Genomic DNA, 19,762 nt, shown 5'->3' with positions numbered 1-19,762 from the left:
TTGGGAAAAGCCTGTGGAAACACTGAAGTTTTCCTTACCCTGGACTCACAATTCCAACTCAGAGGGCCTTGGCCTTCAAAGCCAGATTTACTTACCTAACCTGAAAAGCACAGGAATATATTAGCATCAGGCACAGTGGGATCCAGGTTTCTGGGTAATTTCACTGGAAATGTTGTGAGCCCAGACTCCCTCCCCAGTATTTAATTTTTGTTTTTAGTTATCACCCTCTACCCCAATAGTCTCGGAATTTATTTTGTCGCAGGAGGAGAAAGAGTACCGCTCTAAAAATGGCTCTGTAAGTGTTCAAAGTTGGGGCTGAGGAGGTGATTCTGTGGATGAAGTGCTGCTGCACAAGCATAAGGACCAGAGTTCTGTATCCCAGCACCCCGTAAAAGCCAGATCTGGCAGCAGACATCTGTAACATCAGCAGTGCTGGGGAGCCAGTAGACATGAGTGGGCCTTGGAGTCACTAGCAGCTGTCTGTCTGAATAATGGAACCTCTGGTTCCAAAAGATGCCCCAAAATAGTGGAGGGCACTAGAACACACACAATGTCAATCTCTGGCCTCCACTTATTTGCCCACACAGGTTACAAATACATACAACATACACACACCAAAGTCTCAACATTTGGATGGCTCTCTTCCAATTCAGAAGCAGTGACAGAGAGAAAACCTAGACCATGACCAAACAGAGATGAGATGAGCCCCACCCCCTACATCACATCACATCACACCAGCTGGGACTGTACTGTCAGTAGGCCACAGACCAGATATGAGACAGAAATCATAGACTTGGCCCTGACCTTGCAGAGCCTCCACAAAACTTCATTCTAGGCCCTGTGCTCCCTTCTGGGACCAATCTCTAAGTCAAGCTGACTTATAACTTGTAATAATAAACTCAGCAGAACATGCCCCAAATGCTCTTTCTTTGCAGACTCACAGATTAGAGTCACAGAGACCACTAATACCTTGGAAAGAGCACTGACGTCCAGAGAGGAAGTGGATTTAGGGTTAATGTGGACTCAGGTTGAAATCTCACTCCTGTGGGATCTGAGGTAAATTATTCCACCTCTCTGGGCCTCTGTTTTCTTGCCTGTGAAATGTAAGAAGAGGCTTCGCTACAGAGTGCCCTTTGAGAGAGCAGGAATGCAAAGTACTAGTTAGTGTGTGGAACTCTGTTCATGTCATCTCCTCAGCATCATCAGCGTTATCAGCTTTGTCATTTCTCAAGTGACATAGTTGAAGCAAAGGTCAAAGTAGGACCCAAGTCTTCAGACTCTGAGACCAGACTGACTTCTTGTAACAGTAATTTTTCTCACCACTTGAGCTCATTTTTAAAAATATTTCATTTAATATGATATTGAAATTTAATTCAATTTTGTATTTTACAACCCTTTCACTAGGCCTGGGCTTTCATTTCTAATATTTTATTATGAAATATTTTAAAGTTCAAAAATGAAAAGAATTATTAATAAAATACCCCCACCCACCTAGATTTTACAATTAACATTTTATAATGCTTATTTTCTCATCAATTATCACCCATCCATCTACCCAAGCATGTATCCACTTATTCATTCATCCATCTCTCCATCTGTCCATCCATGTGATCATATACCCATTTATTCAGCCACCCACACTATCATCCACCTGTTTATCCATCCATTCAACTGTCTAGCCACTCATCCATCCATCCACCCATCCATTTATTCATTTATCTTGCTTCTAATGTATTTCAAAGTAATTTGCAGACATACAGGTGAACTTTTATGTAGCTTAATGTCGATTTCAAAAATAAAGTTATATCTTGAAAAATAAGGTATCCACAATTACCTGTCTTTTTGTATCTTGATAACTTCATCATCATTTTCGGGAAGGCCAGAGACTATTTTTAATGCTTTCTGTTCTATTTGCACCTCTATTCGCTTCAGTGTCTCTCAAATCTACTTAAGCATGAAGCTCCCTTGATGGCTGGGAATTTATTATCTCATTCTTTCTCTGTCTACAGCATGCGGTAGATGCTCAACAAATATTTGCTGGTGTACATTTTTTTTTCCTCTATCACCCTCACTATCATTGCCTTCTTTGATTCTCCTTGTTGCTCCCCTCCAAGGAGAAAAATAATGAGAACTTGACCTTTAAGATAAAAAGCTTCCTGTGTTTCCCTTCTCTGATGGGATCACCATCTAAAGAGGAAATTTTTTCACATAAATAAAAAATGACTGGAGTGTTTGTAGTTCAGATATATGAGCTACTTGTCCCAGGCAGAAAGGATCAGGAAATGAAAAAAAAAAAAAAAAAAGAGCTTCTCTGAAAACTGCTGTTGATACTTGAATTAATTACATCTCTGTTGCTGTGATAAAGCAATTAGTGGAAGAAGTTTATGTGGGCTTCACAATTCTAGAGGAATGAGAGTCCATCATGGTGGGGAGATGTGGCAGCAGGCAGCAGGCCTGGCAGCAGGACACAGAAGCAGATGGAGATCTTATTTGTCAGCCATGAGCACTAAGCAAAGAGACTGAACTGGAAGTGGCACCAGTCCTTAAACTATCGAAGCCACCTCCCATGACTGCTCCCCCCATTAGCTTCATCAACTGGGGACCAAGTGTTCAAACACTGTATCTATGGAGGGCTTGCTCATTCAAACCACTATAGTACATAAGGGGAGGGGCTAAATTCACACAGAATGTAATTGATATGTTGGAGCCTAGCTCAGAAAATCCTTTTTCATCACCTGAGAGCCCCAGTCAGGTCAGAACAGTATACAGACCTTCTGATTGGAAATTTCAAATAGAAAATGCAGTTGCTAAAAAGATCCCCATTTCCCTTTCCTCTTTAAAGGTAAATGCCATATCTAATAAATTATTAATATGGATGTATATGGAAATATATTCATCAGAAATCAAGTATTAAGAAGCATAATTGCCCTGCTCTACTATAAAACACTACAGCTAATTCTTCCAGCCTAATTTTTGGGTACCAATAATCTAACATCTCTCCATCTCCCTACTCCTCACTCCCCTTCCTACCTCTAGTGGCCACCATCTACTTCTTAATTCTAGTGAGCTCATAAAAATAATCTATGTCTTGGGAAATAATCACCTGATTTGGTCAATACACATTCTGTATCAAATTATTATAGTATGCCCCAAAATATATATAAATATTTTTTATTTTACTTATTTTTGTGCGTGTGTGGTCGTGCCAGTATTGACGTCGAGAACAATTTTCTTTTTCTTTTTTTTTCACATTTCTTTCCTTTTATTGAATTGCTTTAATTGAACTATACATTTTCCCCTACTTCCCCTCACTCCTCCTCTCCCTCCTTCACCCTCCCCGTCACCCCCCCACACTCCCAATTTATTCAGGAGATCCTGTCTTTTTCCCCTTCCTAGGAGGATCCATGCATGTCTGTCTTAGGGTCCCATAGGATAATTTTCAAAAGTTTGTTCTCTCCTTCCACCAGGGACTGCATGCATTCAGGGGGCTCATCTGAACAAGCATGTGATAATTAGCATATAAACAGGTGAAGAACAAATACCATCTCCTATTTAGTAGACAACCTAAGGCACATCTATATTTAACTAAGACATATTTAAACAATTGAGGGGAGATGTCATTCTATAAATGTGTTTCTCTTATTGGTTAATGATAAAATACTGCTGGCCAATAGGGAAGCAAGATAGGCGGTACTAGGAAACAAGGAGGATTCTGGGAGATGTAGGAGAGGGGAGTCACATGTGATCTCAGGAGAAGAGGACTTGTGAGTCTGACATTCTTGGTAAGATAAGACCATATAGAAATATATTTATTATGGCTTAATAATTAAGACAGAGCTAGCCAGAAACTATAGCCAACAATTTCATAATTTATACAGTATTTCTGTGTGTTATTTTTGGCTGATGCAGCTGTGGGACCAGACTGGCAGGAAAATGTAACAAACAATAGACCACTAAAAGGCTGTAGCTCATAAGAGTTAATGTGACCTTGAAGATCTGCTGTCTCTCATTGGCCTTTCAGTTGTAGTGCAGGGCAGTGTGCCAGGGTCAATGCCCTGTATGATTTCTCTTCCCAGGTCTATGAGATGATGCTGGTAAGACATGGCTACATGATTGTTGGAGATCCTATGGGTGGCAAGACATCAGCTTATAAAGTTCTGGCAGCAGCTCTCGGTGATCTACATGAAGGTAAAGCTTGCATCCTTGGCTTGCAGGGAGGTCAGGACTTCCTGAACAGTTGTTTGACTCTATGGACACAATGCCAGGCAATGAGCTCTGCCAACTTGGGTGTTGATATATGAGTTAAAAGCAGAACACAGGTTGAGAAGTGCTGAAGTAGGTAAATACACAGAGACAATGTAACAAGAAGCTATATTTTATCACCAAATTGTGAGTTTCTTTTCTTACATTTGTTTCTGTAGAATATGAAAACATGTAATTTTGAAAAACATGACTATGTTGCACATAGTTTATACAAGAAATTGATCTAAAATTGTTTTCTTTGGGACTGGAGAAATGGCTCAGTGGTTAATAGTGATTGTCACTCTTCAAGAGGACCTAGGTTTCATTTAAAAATATTTTCTTGCCAGGAATGGTGGCACATGCTTTTAATTCCAGCACTCAGGAGTCAGGGACAGGAAGATCTCTGAGATGGAAGCCAGCCATGTTTACATAGTGAGTTCCAGGACAGCCAGATATATAAAATAGACCTTGTCTTGAAAGAAAGGAAGGAAGGAAGGAAGGGAGAAAAAGGAAGGAAGAAAGTAATTAATTTAATTTACTTTAATTTAATAAGTAAAATAAGTTTAAATTTTAAAAAATCACATAAAATATGATTTTCTGTCACTAAATAAATGTGCTATGCCATCTGCCAGTAGTGCTTGTTTCTCAGGGACAATGTCAGTTAAGAGCAAGTTGAGAGGATTTCAGGGCTTCACTTGTCAAGCTTTCATCATCCCAGGCCAGAGCCCAGGGTGACTGACACAGGCACATAAGGAAAGCTGGTGGAATATTTTTTTTTTCTTCAATGTTTGAGTTCTTCTCAGTCAAGTCAGATGCCTTTAGTCACGAATCTGACATTTGCCCAGTTTGAAATAAAACTCAGAAGAAAATATGGTTACAAGTGAATGGTTCTGATAACTCACAATATGAGGCCTAATCTGTTTAGATATCCATATCTTTATAAAGACTGAGCATCATTTTATAGACTCTCCTTAGACTGTATAGTCACCAAGCTGGTGATCTTCTCTCTAATGTCTGGTCCTACCAAAGCCTTTGTAATGGGTCGGACTTTCTCGCCCAGCCAAGCAGATGGAGGAGTTTGCTGTGGAGTTCAAGATCATCAACCCTAAGGCCATAACAATGGGGCAGCTGTATGGCTGTTTTGATGCAGTGAGCCATGAGTGGACGGATGGTGTCCTAGCCAATGCTTTCAGGGAACAAGCATCTTCCATTACTGATGACCGCAAATGGATTATATTTGATGGGCCAGTGGATGCCGTTTGGATTGAAAATATGAACACTGTCCTGGATGACAATAAAAAGGTAGCTACCATGCCCATCACTTACTCATAGATGATCAAAACTGTACAAAGTCATGGAGTTGTTACCCTAGCATAAATGCTGCCCCCCAATAGTTATCATCGGTTTATTAATTATGCTTCCATTTATACTTGTAGTCAGTAAGCTTTTTGAGACTTAAAATATAAATAGAAAGGCTTGGTGGTATAGCTCAGTGACAGAACCTTACCCCACAAAGCATGGGCTCTGTCCCTAATACCACAAAGGAAGAATGTTATGGAGATTCTAAACAAGTAAGTTCAGCTGTAGTCACAGATATGAGTCTATTATTAGTTACTTAGAGATGGCATAAACTGGTGGGGTGTCGGTTCTGCCATAACTGTGACCTCTCTGGTGACACATACATTGGATGAACCACAGGAATGGCTGCCTTTTGCTCTTCTTCCATGAGTCACCAGGGTTCAGGTTTTGTCTTGTGATTTAAATGTCTCACTTGAGTCCATGTTGCTGAGTGGCAAGTTATGTCCTGAGTGGATATTCTGAGGCTCAACTGTCAATCTTCACCGCATGCTACAGGGATGTGCCTGCCAACCACAAGGTCCTCTGGTAATCTCTCATTTCGTCCTAAAAGGGATTTATGGAGTAATTCTTGCCATCCCAGCCATGGGCTAGACCATGTGGCAGGTTCAAAAACAGTGGTTTGTCAGAGATCTGAGCAAACAAAACAGGCTGAAGGTATTCAGGTAAATTCTATGTTCACTTGGGCCTAATGCCACTGACCTATGGTCCCAACTACTCAGGAGGCTGAGACAGGAGAATGACTAATTCAAGGTCTGCCTGGGCTAAAGAGTGAATTCAAAACCAGCATGGGCAATATAGTGAGAGCTGTCTCCAGGTTAAATTTAAAATAATAATAACAATTCTGTGTTAAACACCAAGAGACCAAGACACTTCATAAGCACAATCCAGTGTGTCCTCATAAGCTACAATCCAGTGTGTCCTCCTTGCCTAGAATTAAAGTCTTTCAACCAGGACAGCACTCCCCAGCCCATCTGCTCGATGTCTCACCAGAGGAATTTCATCACTCTGTATTATTTTGCTTATCAACCCCAAGAGGACAGGAATTATTGTCTGCTTTATCCTGTGCACTTAGAATGATGCCTGGCACATGGTAGATTCCTAACACCTATGTGTAGGATCCATCGAGTCAATTTTGTCTCCACTGTGACCCTTCCTGTGCAGATGGAATTTAAGCCTGCCCTCTGCCCCCATCCTCCATCTGTGTTTAATGAGTGAACCCCAACCCCCTTTGCACTTTCACCATGTTTGCTGACTGGAGCATCTAACCCTGTGCACCACCCCCACACCCGTGCATTTTCAGCTGTGTTTAATGAGTGGTGAGATCATACAGATGAGTCCCAAGATGAGTCTGATCTTTGAGCCAGCGGATCTGGAGCAGGCCTCCCCCGCCACTGTGAGCAGGTTAGCTGGTGGTCTGGCACCTGGGTGGAAGCAGGGAGGGAGAGTGCTAAAAGTCCATGGGTGTTGTCACCCATTCGATGTATTATTGTTCATTTAGACTGTTACATAATCAGTCCTAAGCACACCAGATCATGGAGGTCTAATATCAAACCAGAATTCTGAAAAGGGCTTGCTATCTCCGGAAATTGAACTTTGATTTGCTTAGAAACCAGCAAATTCTTCCCATCATTTCCCTTCCCTGTCCTTCCTTTCCCCTCCCTCCTCTTCCCCTCTCCTCTCCATCCCTGCACAAGACATCAAAGCCTGGCTTTGAGAATGCTGCCTGAGCACAGTACCCTTGCTACAGGAAAACTGAAAGAGCAACAGCTGCCATTAATAAAGCTCCTGTGAAGGATTGAGAAGCCAGACACTGCATGCATGTTAATTACAATCACCCTCTGATGACTGTTATCAACCCTACTTTATACACAGGGAAACTGAGGTACAACGGCTAGTAAAACATCTTGCTTGTCTCATTTTGAATCTCAGGTCTTTGAGCAGAACTGTACATACTTTCGTGTGTATGCACCTGTGTGGACCCACATGTGAAGATGCAGAGAGGGCCACAGGAGAGTGGAATAGTCTGGCCTTGTTCACTAGACACCACATTTCTCTGAGTATATGCCCCCAAGAAGCTTTTGTGGATGGACAACAGGAGACCTGTCAACAAACACTCATAGCAGTATAGTTCCCAGTAGCAAACAGAAACAGGACAAATATCCATCAAGAGGAATGAACTAATAAGGCATATCCGAAATTACAATATTTGTTTGTCACAAACTAAATGAGCTGCATTGACATGCAGCTATACAAACACATCTTAATAACTGGATTAAAGACTAAGTCTTAGAAACACTAAATACAAAAGTAAACTGCAGACCAATAAGATGTCTCAGCATGTGAAGGGTTTGCTAACCATGCCTGGTGATCTGAGATGATTCCCAAACCCATGTAAACGTGAAGGAGAGAACTGACTCCACAGAGTTGCCTTCTGACCTTCACATGTTCCCAGTGGCATGTGTGCTCTCACACACATCACATACACACATACAACAGTACGTAAACAAATTCTAAAAGGAAACCACAAATTGACTATAACACAGTACCCCCTGTTAAATGGTTTAAGAGCTAAAACACTCTGCACATTGTATATGTGTATGAGTGTGTGTGTCTGTGTGTGTGTGTGTGTGTGTGTTATTGTGTCAACATACAAAAGACCTGACAGAAACAACATAAGAAACTGGACATGAGAGGAAAACAAAATAAAGTGAAATTAAACAGGAGGAGAGGAAGAGGAGTGAGGAGAAAGTAGCTCCGGAAGGGCTCCAGCACTGGCTCAGTGGCTCGGAGCACTTGCTCCTCTTCCAGATGACCTGAGTTCAGTTCCCAGCACTCATGTCAGGAGGCTCACAACTGCCCGTATCCAGGGGACAGAACACACTCCTGGCCTCCGGCATACCACCACGCAGACACATACACCTAAATAGAAATAAAAGTATAATTTTAAACAAAAGGAAGAGGGGGAAGAAGAGGAAGGAGAGCATTGTGGCTCACGGTTTGCTAGGGTTTTAGTCCTTCATGACTGGAGGGGAACAGTGGAACAGTTTATATCATAACAGCATAAATACATGGCTGAGGCTGTTCACATCATGGAAATAGACTAAGGCAAGAATCAGAGACAGGGCTGTAGCCTTCAAAATCTCTTCCCTAGTGATGTATTTCCTTCACATAGTATCACCAGCCTGGGAACACCATTCAAAATGAGATGCTGTGGGGGGGCATCCAGATTTAAACTACATGTACATGTGTGTATATATGTGCATGGGCATGCACTTTATGAGCATATAGAACACTGCATGACTAAGAAGGAAAAAAGTCAAGATTGATGACACTCTATTCTTTCCAGGGGAAGGATGGTTAACCTGGGGAGATAAGATGAGAGAGGGCATATGGCTGGATGAAGGTTACTATCAAAGCCCAATAAAGCCAAGAATACTGCATGAGTGTACTGATGTTGACAAATGTAATGAACAGGCATACACCAAACCCAATTGTCTGTGCTGTAGGTGTGGGATGATCTACATGGAAGCTCACCAGCTGGGCTGGAAGCCCTTGAAGGACTCGTACATGGACACTTTGCCCTCCAGTCTCACCAAGGAGCACAAGGAACTGGTAAGAATCTGGGACCCTCCCTCTCTTCACAATCATTCCATAGTCATTCTCTGCTCATCTCATGCATACCTTCACCTTCATCATCCCTCCCTTTCCTGCCAGGCCTTTTATATTGTTCCCAGGCTGCCTGCCATTGTTTACTTTCTTCTTCATGTGGTGGGGATGGTACTGTCTGTTTTTAAGTCCTGTTTTTCCGCCTTCTTCGCAGTGGAGAATACCAGAGCCAAGCAATGTTCTTGATGGTAACCACGGTGTCAGCTTTTTCTTCTACCATCCCACTAGCAGAAATACCTATAGCTACAGTTCTAGAGACAACACCTTGGAAGAATAATGTCCCTCTGTGCTGCCAGTCCACAATCCTGTGTCCTGCCCTTTTACTAGGAGGGAGGCAGTTAGAAATGTTCTTCTTATGGGTGTGACAAGTGATATCTCCTTTCCCTTCCTCCCATCCTAAAAGAAGTAGGAGAACTAGGAAGATGGCTCAGTTGGTAAAATCATTGCTGAGAACCTTTAGCACCCATCTTAAAACATAAATAAATTAACAGTGCATGCTGTAGCATAAAACTATAATCCAAGTGCCAGAGAAAGAATTTTTGGAATTTTCCATCCAGCCAAACTAGTCAGGCTGGTGAATTTCAGGTTCAGAGAGAGACCCTGTCTCTAAAAAGAAAGTGGAATATGACTAAGGAAGACCCAAACTGACCTCTGGCCTCCACATACCTAAACACACGTGCACATTTATCTGCACACATGTACACACACCACATACATATAAATAAACAGAAGTAGGAAAGTTCTGTAGCATTGTCAGACTAGGGAAGCCAGAAGGGAGAGCCTGTGTTTCTGGTGCTTCTTGTCCTTCTTTGCCTAGGAAAATCTTCCATGAAGGAAGCCAAAAAGGGTTGGATTCCATCCCACTGTGGAAATACTCAGGAGGGATATATAGGGCAGTCCTATGTTCATCACCATGCATGTCCACATATATTATATATTTCTACATGCATTTATAGAAGTACATGTTCACATACATACCAAGGACCCCACACACACACACACGCGCGAAGCTGAAAGACCTCATACCAATCAAGTGTTTTGGGGATTTCACCATGTCCTCAGACCCTTTATCAAAGCCTGCTGCCCACTGTTGTCTAGCCTTGCCTGCCTCCGCAGCCTGCCAGCTCCCTCCCCAGCCCTGCCTCATTCCTGCACTATCCTGCCTTGTTTCCATTCCCAGGAAACTCAGTGTTCACTACCTCAAGGCTTCTGTGCCTTGTATCCCTCATGTAGACGTCTTGCCCAATCCAGATCTTTGTCATCCAAGTCACAGTATATAATAATCTCCTTGCTAGGCATGTAGCCCAATGGCTGAGTGCTTGTCCAGCATGTCCAGCATGTGAGATCACCTGGGTTCAAATCCCACTGCCACAGAGAGAAAAACTACAAGTTTCCTCTTCCAAGAAGCCTTCCCTGAACCATCTTAAGCCCTTCCTGTTATTCACCACGTAACACTTTTGTTTCCTGCTGAGGCTTTCCATGATTTGTAATGTATTTGGTTCTCTGCTTATCGTCTGTCTCAGAGGCTGGGTCTATCTTTGCTATTATTCATCCCCAGCACTATTTACCACAATACAGTCAGTAGATGTTCAATAATGTTTGTTCACTAAGTGAATTTAGATGCTCTCCCATTTAAGGTGCAGTTGTGTCTCAGCAAACTCACTACATATTGAAAACATCATAACTTAAAAAGCACATCTTCTTTACCTAAAGTACCAAATGTAGGATAGCATCCAAGTACACCTGTAAAGGATGAGTTGCTTGCCCTGGTGGTCATATGGCAGTCTAGGAGATATCACGCACTGCTGCAGCCTTGCATCCTGAGAGAACATCATGTGGTCTAGCCCAGGAAAAGATAAAACACCAAATTTGAAGTATGTACATTTTGAAACAACACTCAAAATCAACCAGCAATTACACCAGCATCTCCAACCTCTGAGGTGGGTCAAGCTCTTTGTCTCCACAGTCTCATGTAGCTTTCTCCTCTCAGGTTGAGGACATGTTCATGTGGCTTGTCCAGCCCTGCCTGGACTTTAATCGCCTCCATGGCAAATTTGTGGTGCAAACATCTCCTATCCACCTTGCCTTCTCGATGATGAGGCTGTATTCCTCTCTGCTTGGTAAGTGTCCCACATGGGGCTGTGTGTGTCTTGGCTCATGCTTTCACTCTCATGACTCTTGAGTTACAGTGGGACCAGATAATTATCAAGAACAAGAGCCATTTGAATTGTAGATGATGGAGTTTATAGAAAGAACCTTGTATTTTGTCTCATATCAATTTGTTGTTAGTGCACAAAGTTGATCCCTTCCTTCCTTCTCCCAGCTAAGGGTCCTCATCCACACAGGGGAACTTCTCCTCCACACAGGAATTTTGTTAACACATTTGCATGTTTCTCTGAAGAAAAAAAGTTAGAAAAATAGGAAAGTTTTCATTTGTCAAGAAAAAATAATGGGATCTGGGAAGATAGCTCAACCAATGCTTACTCAAAAATGCTTACCACCATATCGTGGAAATCTTAGTTTGATCCCCAGAAACTACATAAAAAAGTCAGACATGGTGGTGCATGCTTGTAATCCCAGCACTGAGAAGGTTTACACAGGTGGATCCTCAAGTCTCACTGCCTAGCCAGACTAGCAAAATCAGCAACTTGCAGGCCAATGAGAAACTCTACCTCAAAAAACAATGGATACATCTGAGTAGCAACACCCAAGGTTAGTCTCTGTCCTTCATGCACAAGCACACACAAACACACACACACACACACACACACATTTACACACATGTACACATGTGCACCTGTACACAAAGGAACACACACATATGAACACAAAGAAAATTTACAAATGTATAAATTTACAACACAAATGCATTAGCAGAGAACTAACCATATCATTTTCAAAACCAGAAAACTTCTGCAGGGGACAGTGGCTCTGAGATTTATGTATCTCTGAGGTGTAATCACACATTTCCATAACTTCTGGCACATAAATCAGATGTCACTGACATCTGCTGATGATGACAAAAGATGTGTGCATTTGGAGAACTCTTACTAGATGCCACTTCTCTTTCAAGATAGCAGATAACTCAAACCCAGATGGATTCTCTTTACAACTTCTGATACCTAGATCTGTTTTCTTAGCTTATTTCCCAAAAAAGCTTTGTAAGTACAAACTAAAAATATAACATAGTTGACAGTGGAGTGAGAACTTTCTAAATATTGCTTGATTTTTATGAATTAAACTCTGGGTACTCGAGAGATTGCTCAGTGGGTAAAGTACTTGCTGCATCAATATGGAGACCTGAGTTCAAATCCCCAGAACCCACATAAAGCCAGACATGTAGCACATCTGTAATCCAAGTGTTCTTGTAGACACAGGGGTGAACAACAAGAGACCCTGTGTCAAGGTAGAAGGTGAGGGCTGAGGTTGTCCCCGGACCTCCACAGTACCCTATTGTACGTATGCACTTGCACTCACACACATGAACATGTACATATATCCACACATCACACATAGATATTTTTTTAAACATAAGTTTGGAACTCTCTTTAGAAACTACCAATTGTATTCAGTGCCATATTTTGCATTTCCTTTGAAAATGCTGTATTTTCTCAAGTTCTGTCTGCTGTCCTTGTATGGTTTCTCTTAAGTGAAGAAGCACCAGCATGAGAAATAGACTCATTGTCTCCAGCTCCAAGTGACCTTGCCTTCCCAAATCTGCCATCATGAGACCTCCCTTAAATACTCAACTACCAAAAACTAGAGACAGGGCTATAACGTGCACATGGCTCACTAGAACTCTAACTTTCTATTCTATCAATGTTAGAATGCAAGAACCTGGTAGCTGCAATGGACAAGGCTTTAAGATGAAGAACTGCAAATGTTTCTTTATTTGAAATAGGTTATTTATGGAAGAGTACAGAGATTATCTAGACTCTTATTCTAACTTCACCAGCTTTCTTCCACGTTAACATGACCAAGGTATCGTTGTCAAAATAAGCAAGGGCATTGGTGCTGTACTGCTGGATACGCAGGTGCCACACTGCAATTAATTGATATAGCCCCACAATTTGCTCCCCTCTGTGACACTCTGTCTTTTCTTGTCCTCAACAACCTTGCCTCTTGATATTGGCCAGTTATTGTCTCATAATTAAATTGAGATTCTGAACTTTGAGTTAAGGACATGGAAGAGGTGTGTTTGCACAAATGCATATATGTGCATATATATATATATATATATATATATATATATATAATAGGATATATATACATACAGTATGTATGTATATATCAGAGTTGGCTTTGAATTCATGATCATCAACAGATGAATGGATAAACAAAGTGGTATAATCACCCAATGAAACATAATTTAGCATTTTAAAAGGGAAATATTGGGGGTGGTCTTAGGGTTTCTGTTGCTGTAAAGAGACACCATGACCACAGCAACTCTTACAAAGAAAAGCATTTAATTGGGGTGGCTTACATTTTCAGAGGTTTAGTCTATCAGCATCATGATGGGACATGGTGGCACAGAGGCAGAAATGGTTCTGGAGAAAGAGCTGAGAGTGCCACAGGCAGCAGGAAGTGGTCTGACCCTGGGCCTGGCTTGAGCAAAGGAGACTTCAAGGCCTGCTCCCAGTACACACTTCCTCCAACAAGGCCACACCTCCTAATACTGCCACTCCCTATGAGCTTATAGGGGCTGATAACATTCAAACTACCACAGGGGTGGAAAGAAGGGTCAGCAGGTAAGAGCACTTGTTGCTCCTGCTGAAGACCTGGGTTCAGTTTCTAGCACCCACACAGCAGCTCACAACAATCTATAACTTTTGTTATAGGGAATCCAACACTTTCTTATGACCTCTGAGGACAATATATATATATTGCACACAGCTACATGTAGGGAAAATATCCCCACAGCAGAGTTTCTTAGACTGCCAGCCCCCAAATCCTGACATGGAGGCTTATTATTAATTATGAATGCTTGGTCTTAGTTTAGGTCCCATTAGCTCTTATGATTTGTTTTAACCTGTTTTTCTTTATCCATTTTTGCCTCAAGGATTTTTCCTTTCTTTCATTCTGTATGTCCTGTTGTCCTGTTTTCTTGCTTCTTTTATTTCTAGCTGGCTGGTGGCTGCTTCACTGGCTGGCCCTGGGGTTCTCCCTAGCTTTCTCCCTTGTTCTCTCCCAGAGACAAGATTCCTCCTCCTACATCTACTCTCTTCCCATCAGCCCTTCCTATCCCTCTACTGCCTAGCTATTGACCATTCCGCTTATTAGAACAATCAGGTGCCTTAGGCAGGCAAGGTAAAACAAATGCAACACATTTTTACATAGTTAAATAAATGCAGCATAAACAAATGTAACACATCTTTACATAGTTAAACAAATGTAATACATTTTACATAGTTAAACAATTCTGTAACATGTCTTTACTTAAACATTATATTCCATAACATATCCATGCACATAAAATAAAATAAATAAAATTATAATTGAATAAAAAATAAATTAAGAAATCAATGACAAGGTCCGATGGTTTGAACAAGATGAAAATGGAACTAGAGCCAGGAACGTGAAGATGGCAGTGAATGTGTACTCGACGTCAGTCACCAGTGATAACCTAAGTCGACATGACATGCTGGCTTGGATCAATGAATCTCTGCAGCTGAATCTGACAAAGATAGAACAGTTGTGTTCAGGGGCTGCATACTGTCAGTTTATGGACATGCTCTTCCCTGGCTTCATTGCTTTGAAGAAAGTGAAATTCCAGGCTAAGCTAGAACATGAATATATCCAGAACTTCAAAATATTGTAAGCAGGATTCAAGAGGATGGGTGTTGACAAAATAATTCCTGTGTATAAATTAATAAAAGGAAAATTTCAGGACAATTTTGAGTTTAGTGGTTCGAAGTTTTTGGATGCAAATTATGATGGAAAAGAGTATGACCCTGTAGCTTCCAAACAAGGTCAAGAAACTGCAGTGGCTCCTTGTTGTTCCAGCTCTGAGTAAACTGAAGAAACCTCCCAGCTCCTGCAGTGCAGCTCCGCAGAGACCCATTGCAACACAGAGAACTACTGCAGCTCCTAAGGCTGGCCCAGGGATGGTGCGAAAGAACCCTGGTATGGGCAACAGGGACAATGAAGCAGCTGAATTGATGCAGCAGGTCAAAGTATTGAAGCTTACTGATGAAGACTTGGAGAAAGAGAGACACTTCTACTTTGGAAAGCTAAGGAACACTGAATTGATTTGCCTGGAGAACGAGGGGGGAAATGACTCTGTACTGCAAAGGATTGTAGATATTCTTTATACCACAGATGAAGGCTTTGTGATAGCTGATGAAGGGGGCCCACAGAAGGAACAAGAAGAGGGTCAAGCAGCCTGGACCAGCAGAGCAACATCTGAATTCTTCACTCCAAAGCATGTCCTTCCCTGTTAAATACTCCCTTTTATTATTCTTGGAGTATTCACTGGTTTCTCTTCATAAGCAAAAAGTATCTCTTCTTCAAAGTGCACTTTGCAGAAGCCTCTTTCTGATGAGTTGAGTTAGGGGCTTGTAGCAGAGCAGTATTAACAGCTAGTTGGTTCACCAGGGGGAACAGCCAACCATGGGGCTCTTCACGTGGATGCTGTCACACTGACTGATGGAGAAGGGGGTTTTGTAATAACTGAGGTGACAACCTCAGAGAAAGGTAAAGACTGAATTGAATTTTAAGCTAATGTGAAATTCTGGCAAAGAACGTTTTAATAAATGCCTTTTAAGAGTATTAAAAAAAAAAAAAGAAATCAATGACAAGTACAAAATTGGTGAAGCCTGAACATATGCTAAGTGAAATAAGCCTGTCACAAAATAGCTGACTTCTATAATGTGCTTAGGTTAGTCACAATGGAGACAGAAAATAGGATGCTAGCTGTGGGAAGTTATCCCTTTGGGGCTGCAATTGGAGCCAGCTAGGCAGCTCACGGTTCGTACCTGAGAGGTACCTGAGAGGGAGAGTGTGGACTGAACAAAGGTTAGCTAAAGACAGTAAAGGAAAAGATGGAGACACAGAATAAAAGCTAGAGGGCAAATCAGTCAATACTGAAATGCCATGAGTTTATTTTTCACCACTCTTGTATACCATAACCAAAAATGGAAACATGATATCATGTATACTGAACAAACAGACCTTTCTTCCTCTTTTCTTCAAGGATTCGTTAACCACACCTTATATGAAATTTCTTGTTATCTGGCCTCGAGGGTCAAGAGTAACCATACCTCAGAACAAGTCTGTTGTTATTTAGATAAGACACCCAAGGCCAAGATCAAACATCCTACTATAGCCACACCCTTGACCTTTAAGTCTTATGACCTAAAGTTTTTAAACTCTCTGCCCTTGAACCAAGATGGAGTGAAGCCATGTTTATGGGCACCAACAGCTGGCCTTGTAAGCAGTGGAGAATGAGTTATTGGTGGTGGTGCCAATAACTTCTGGATAAAGGAGCACTGGATATGAACAATAATGATGGCTATCCATGTGAATGTACTGAAAACCACTGAAATGTACACTTTAATTGTTAATATGTCAAACTGTATATTAGGTTTAACCCTAATAAAAGAATATATAGGGGGAAGGGAGATAGCTCAGTCTATAAAGTGCTTGTCATACAAATATGAGGACCTGAGTTCAGATCCCCAGAACCCAGGTAAAAAGCTAAGAATGGTAGTTAATACCTATAATTCCAATACTCAGGAACTAGAGACATGAGCATCCCTGGAGTCCAGTGGGAAGCTAGTCCCACCAAATTAGCAAGCTCCAGGTTCAATGGGAGACCCTGTCTCAAAAATGGAAGCAATTAAAGCAGACACCCAGTATCAACCTCTGACCTCCCCCTGTACCCTCAGACATGTGAACATGCATGAACCTATACAGAGGCATACACATCCAAATGAGCATGTAGTCAGCACATGACTACATAGTAATAAAGACTCTGGTGTGGGATGGATGTTCAGCCAGCAGCAATCACCTTCCTAGGCCCTTCAGCCAGTTCATGTCATACATGCTGAGCATCCTTCTTAACCTAAGCCTCTCTTTCCTTCACTTTCAGATGAAATCAGGAACAAAGAGGAGGATGAAAGTGACTTATACGAAGGTCTGTCAAGTCAGCAGATCTTCCTCTGGCTACAAGGGCTGTTTCTCTTCTCCTTGGTGTGGACCGTGGCCGGTACCATCAATGCTGAGAGTAGAAAGAAATTTGATGTGTTTTTCCGAAACTTGATCATGGGCATGGATGATCATCACCCAAGGCCCAAAAGTGTGAAACTCACCAAAAACAACACCTTTCCAGAAAGAGGTATGCATGTCCTGTTATATGAGTTTAAATTGTGTCCCGAACCCAAGTTAATGTATGGGCCACAAGAGTGCTTATAAGGAAGTGAGAGGGTCTCACCCACATGAGACATGTGTGGTACTAAAATACAGTCTTATGAACATTTAATAACTTTTTAGATATAAAACCACAATGACAGTTCATTTTGGGAGATGTTTGGAGATGTCATTGTTTTATTTTTATAAAAAGTGCCCATCATTGCGCCACTCAGTAAAAATAAGAATTACCTTCATTTTGGTTTTTGCTGTTTTCTATCCCTGTTCTACATGTTCACATGTTTCTTGTTTAGGGACCTTGTCATTAATGCTTCTTCCAACTTTGTATTATGATGTAACATACTGAGGTATTTACAGTTTTGCTGTTATCTTCAAAATAGCTACAAATATTCTCTGATATGTATATTTATTAAAAGAGTGGTAGTTAATATTGACTTAATTTAGGGTTAGTGAGATGGCTCAGTGGGTAAAGTGCTATGGTTTTTGTTCTTGTTTTTTTTTTTTTTTAAACAGATCTTGCCTCAAGTTTATTTGTAAAAACAGCATAGGGCACAGGTCATCTGCAGATAGTGTGTAGATGTGTCACACCAGTCCATCTGTCTTCACAGTGGCAGAAACCATTTCTACGGGGCCTTGGCGCCTTTGGGAGCCTGAGCTGGAGCTGTAGCCTGGGCCTTTGATGGAGCCGAGGCCTCTGCCTTGGTTTGAACCTTGGGCTTTGGTTGGCAAGAGCCTATGACCCTTGGCCATGTACTTTCTAATCTTCTTCCCAAGCTTGGGGTGAGCGATGAAAGCCAGACGGCTGAGTTTGCAGCCAGGACCCTTTGGCATCTTGGGTTTTACCACCTTGGGCTTCACAAGAGCCTTGATAGCCTCTGCGCGTGCACTCATTGCCTTGGCGTTGTTTGCCTGCATCTTCTTCAGGCCTTTCTTGTTGTGTTTCTTGGCAAAGAGCATGTTCCTCAGGAACTTGGGGTCAACCCCCTTAAGAGATTCGTATCTTTGCGATCGGGGTTTCTTGATGCCATTTCTGTGCCATTTCCGGGACTGGTTGTGTGTGGTGTGGTTCTTGGACTTGGCCATGTCTGAACGGTATCCGGCGGCACCCGAAGCGCCTGGGACCGGAAGAGTAAGAGCTTTGTTCTTGTTTTTTAATGTTCGATTCTGACAGACAAGAAAGCAGCCATCTTTGTACCTGAAAATGATGACATAATTATTAAGTTCCAGAAAAATTTTCTTTGGGGTGTCTTCCATGTCATCTTTTTGTCATGTCATATGGCTTTATCTCTTCCTAATTTTTTATTTTCTTATCTCATTCTATTATCTAGAATGACTGTGAACAGGAGTGAAGGGGGATCTTTGAGTCCTAGAAGGATAAAAGCCCCAACCTAGGAGGAAAATAGTTAATCCACACCTTAAGTATGATGGTGTCTGTGCTTGGCTAGAGCACGTTCCATCTATTCCTAATTTGCTGAGATGTTTTTATCATGAGTGGGTGTCTCAGTTACTTTTCTACAGCTGAGATGATATACCATGACCAAAAGCAACTTGGGGGAGGAAAGGGATTATTTGGTTTAAATATCCTGAATCAGTCTTAGTTAGGGTTTACTATTGCTGCAAAGAGACACCATGACCATGGCAACTCTTATAAAGAGAACATTTAATTGAGGGTGGCTCACTTAGAGTTTTAGAGGTTCAGTCCATTATGATCATGGAAGGGAGCATGGCAGTGTGCAGGCAGATGTGGTGCTGGAGCTGAGAGTGCTGCATCTTGCAGACAAGAAGTCTACTGGGTGGCACACTGAGGGAAGCTTGAGAAAGAGACCTCAAAGCCCACCCCCACAGGGACACACTTTCTCCAACAAGGTCACAACTCCTAATAGAGCCACTCCCTTTGGGAGTCTTTTTTTTTTTTTTTTTTTTTTCAAGTCACAACAGTCCATTGAGAGAAGCCAGGGCAGGTACTTAAGCAGGGAAGGAACCTAGAGGGAGGATATGATACAGAGGCCATGAAGGCGCGCTCCTTAATGACCTCTCATGGCTTGCTCAGATTCTAGCTTGGGTCCAGATGACATAAAACTAATCAGAACAAGTGATGTCTTGTCAACTTGACACAAAAACACATCAC

The 19,762-nt window shown here is 41.8% G+C and overlaps 1 protein-coding gene and 1 pseudogene across 1 annotated transcript in view; one reads left to right on the top strand and one right to left on the bottom strand.

Annotated features, from left to right (window-relative positions):
* Positions 1 to 19,762, top strand: part of Dnah3 (dynein axonemal heavy chain 3) — a 179,165-nt gene that overhangs the window by 86,581 nt on the left and 72,822 nt on the right. Inside the window, exons 35-40 of the mRNA XM_051192820.1 lie at positions 4,077 to 4,188; positions 5,303 to 5,544; positions 6,902 to 7,002; positions 9,108 to 9,213; positions 11,258 to 11,387; positions 17,357 to 17,602. Coding sequence (XP_051048777.1) covers positions 4,077 to 4,188; positions 5,303 to 5,544; positions 6,902 to 7,002; positions 9,108 to 9,213; positions 11,258 to 11,387; positions 17,357 to 17,602 — 937 coding nt within the window. The remainder of the gene's footprint in view (positions 1 to 4,076; positions 4,189 to 5,302; positions 5,545 to 6,901; positions 7,003 to 9,107; positions 9,214 to 11,257; positions 11,388 to 17,356; positions 17,603 to 19,762) is intronic.
* LOC127228259 (60S ribosomal protein L29-like) lies at positions 18,148 to 18,765 on the bottom strand (annotated as a pseudogene).

This window comes from Phodopus roborovskii, unplaced genomic scaffold, assembly GCF_943737965.1.
Source record: "Phodopus roborovskii unplaced genomic scaffold, PHOROB, whole genome shotgun sequence".
NCBI classification, from domain to species: domain Eukaryota; kingdom Metazoa; phylum Chordata; class Mammalia; order Rodentia; family Cricetidae; genus Phodopus; species Phodopus roborovskii.
The sequence above is the reverse complement of the archived record's forward strand: the minus strand, read 5'-3'. Positions and strand labels throughout refer to the sequence as shown.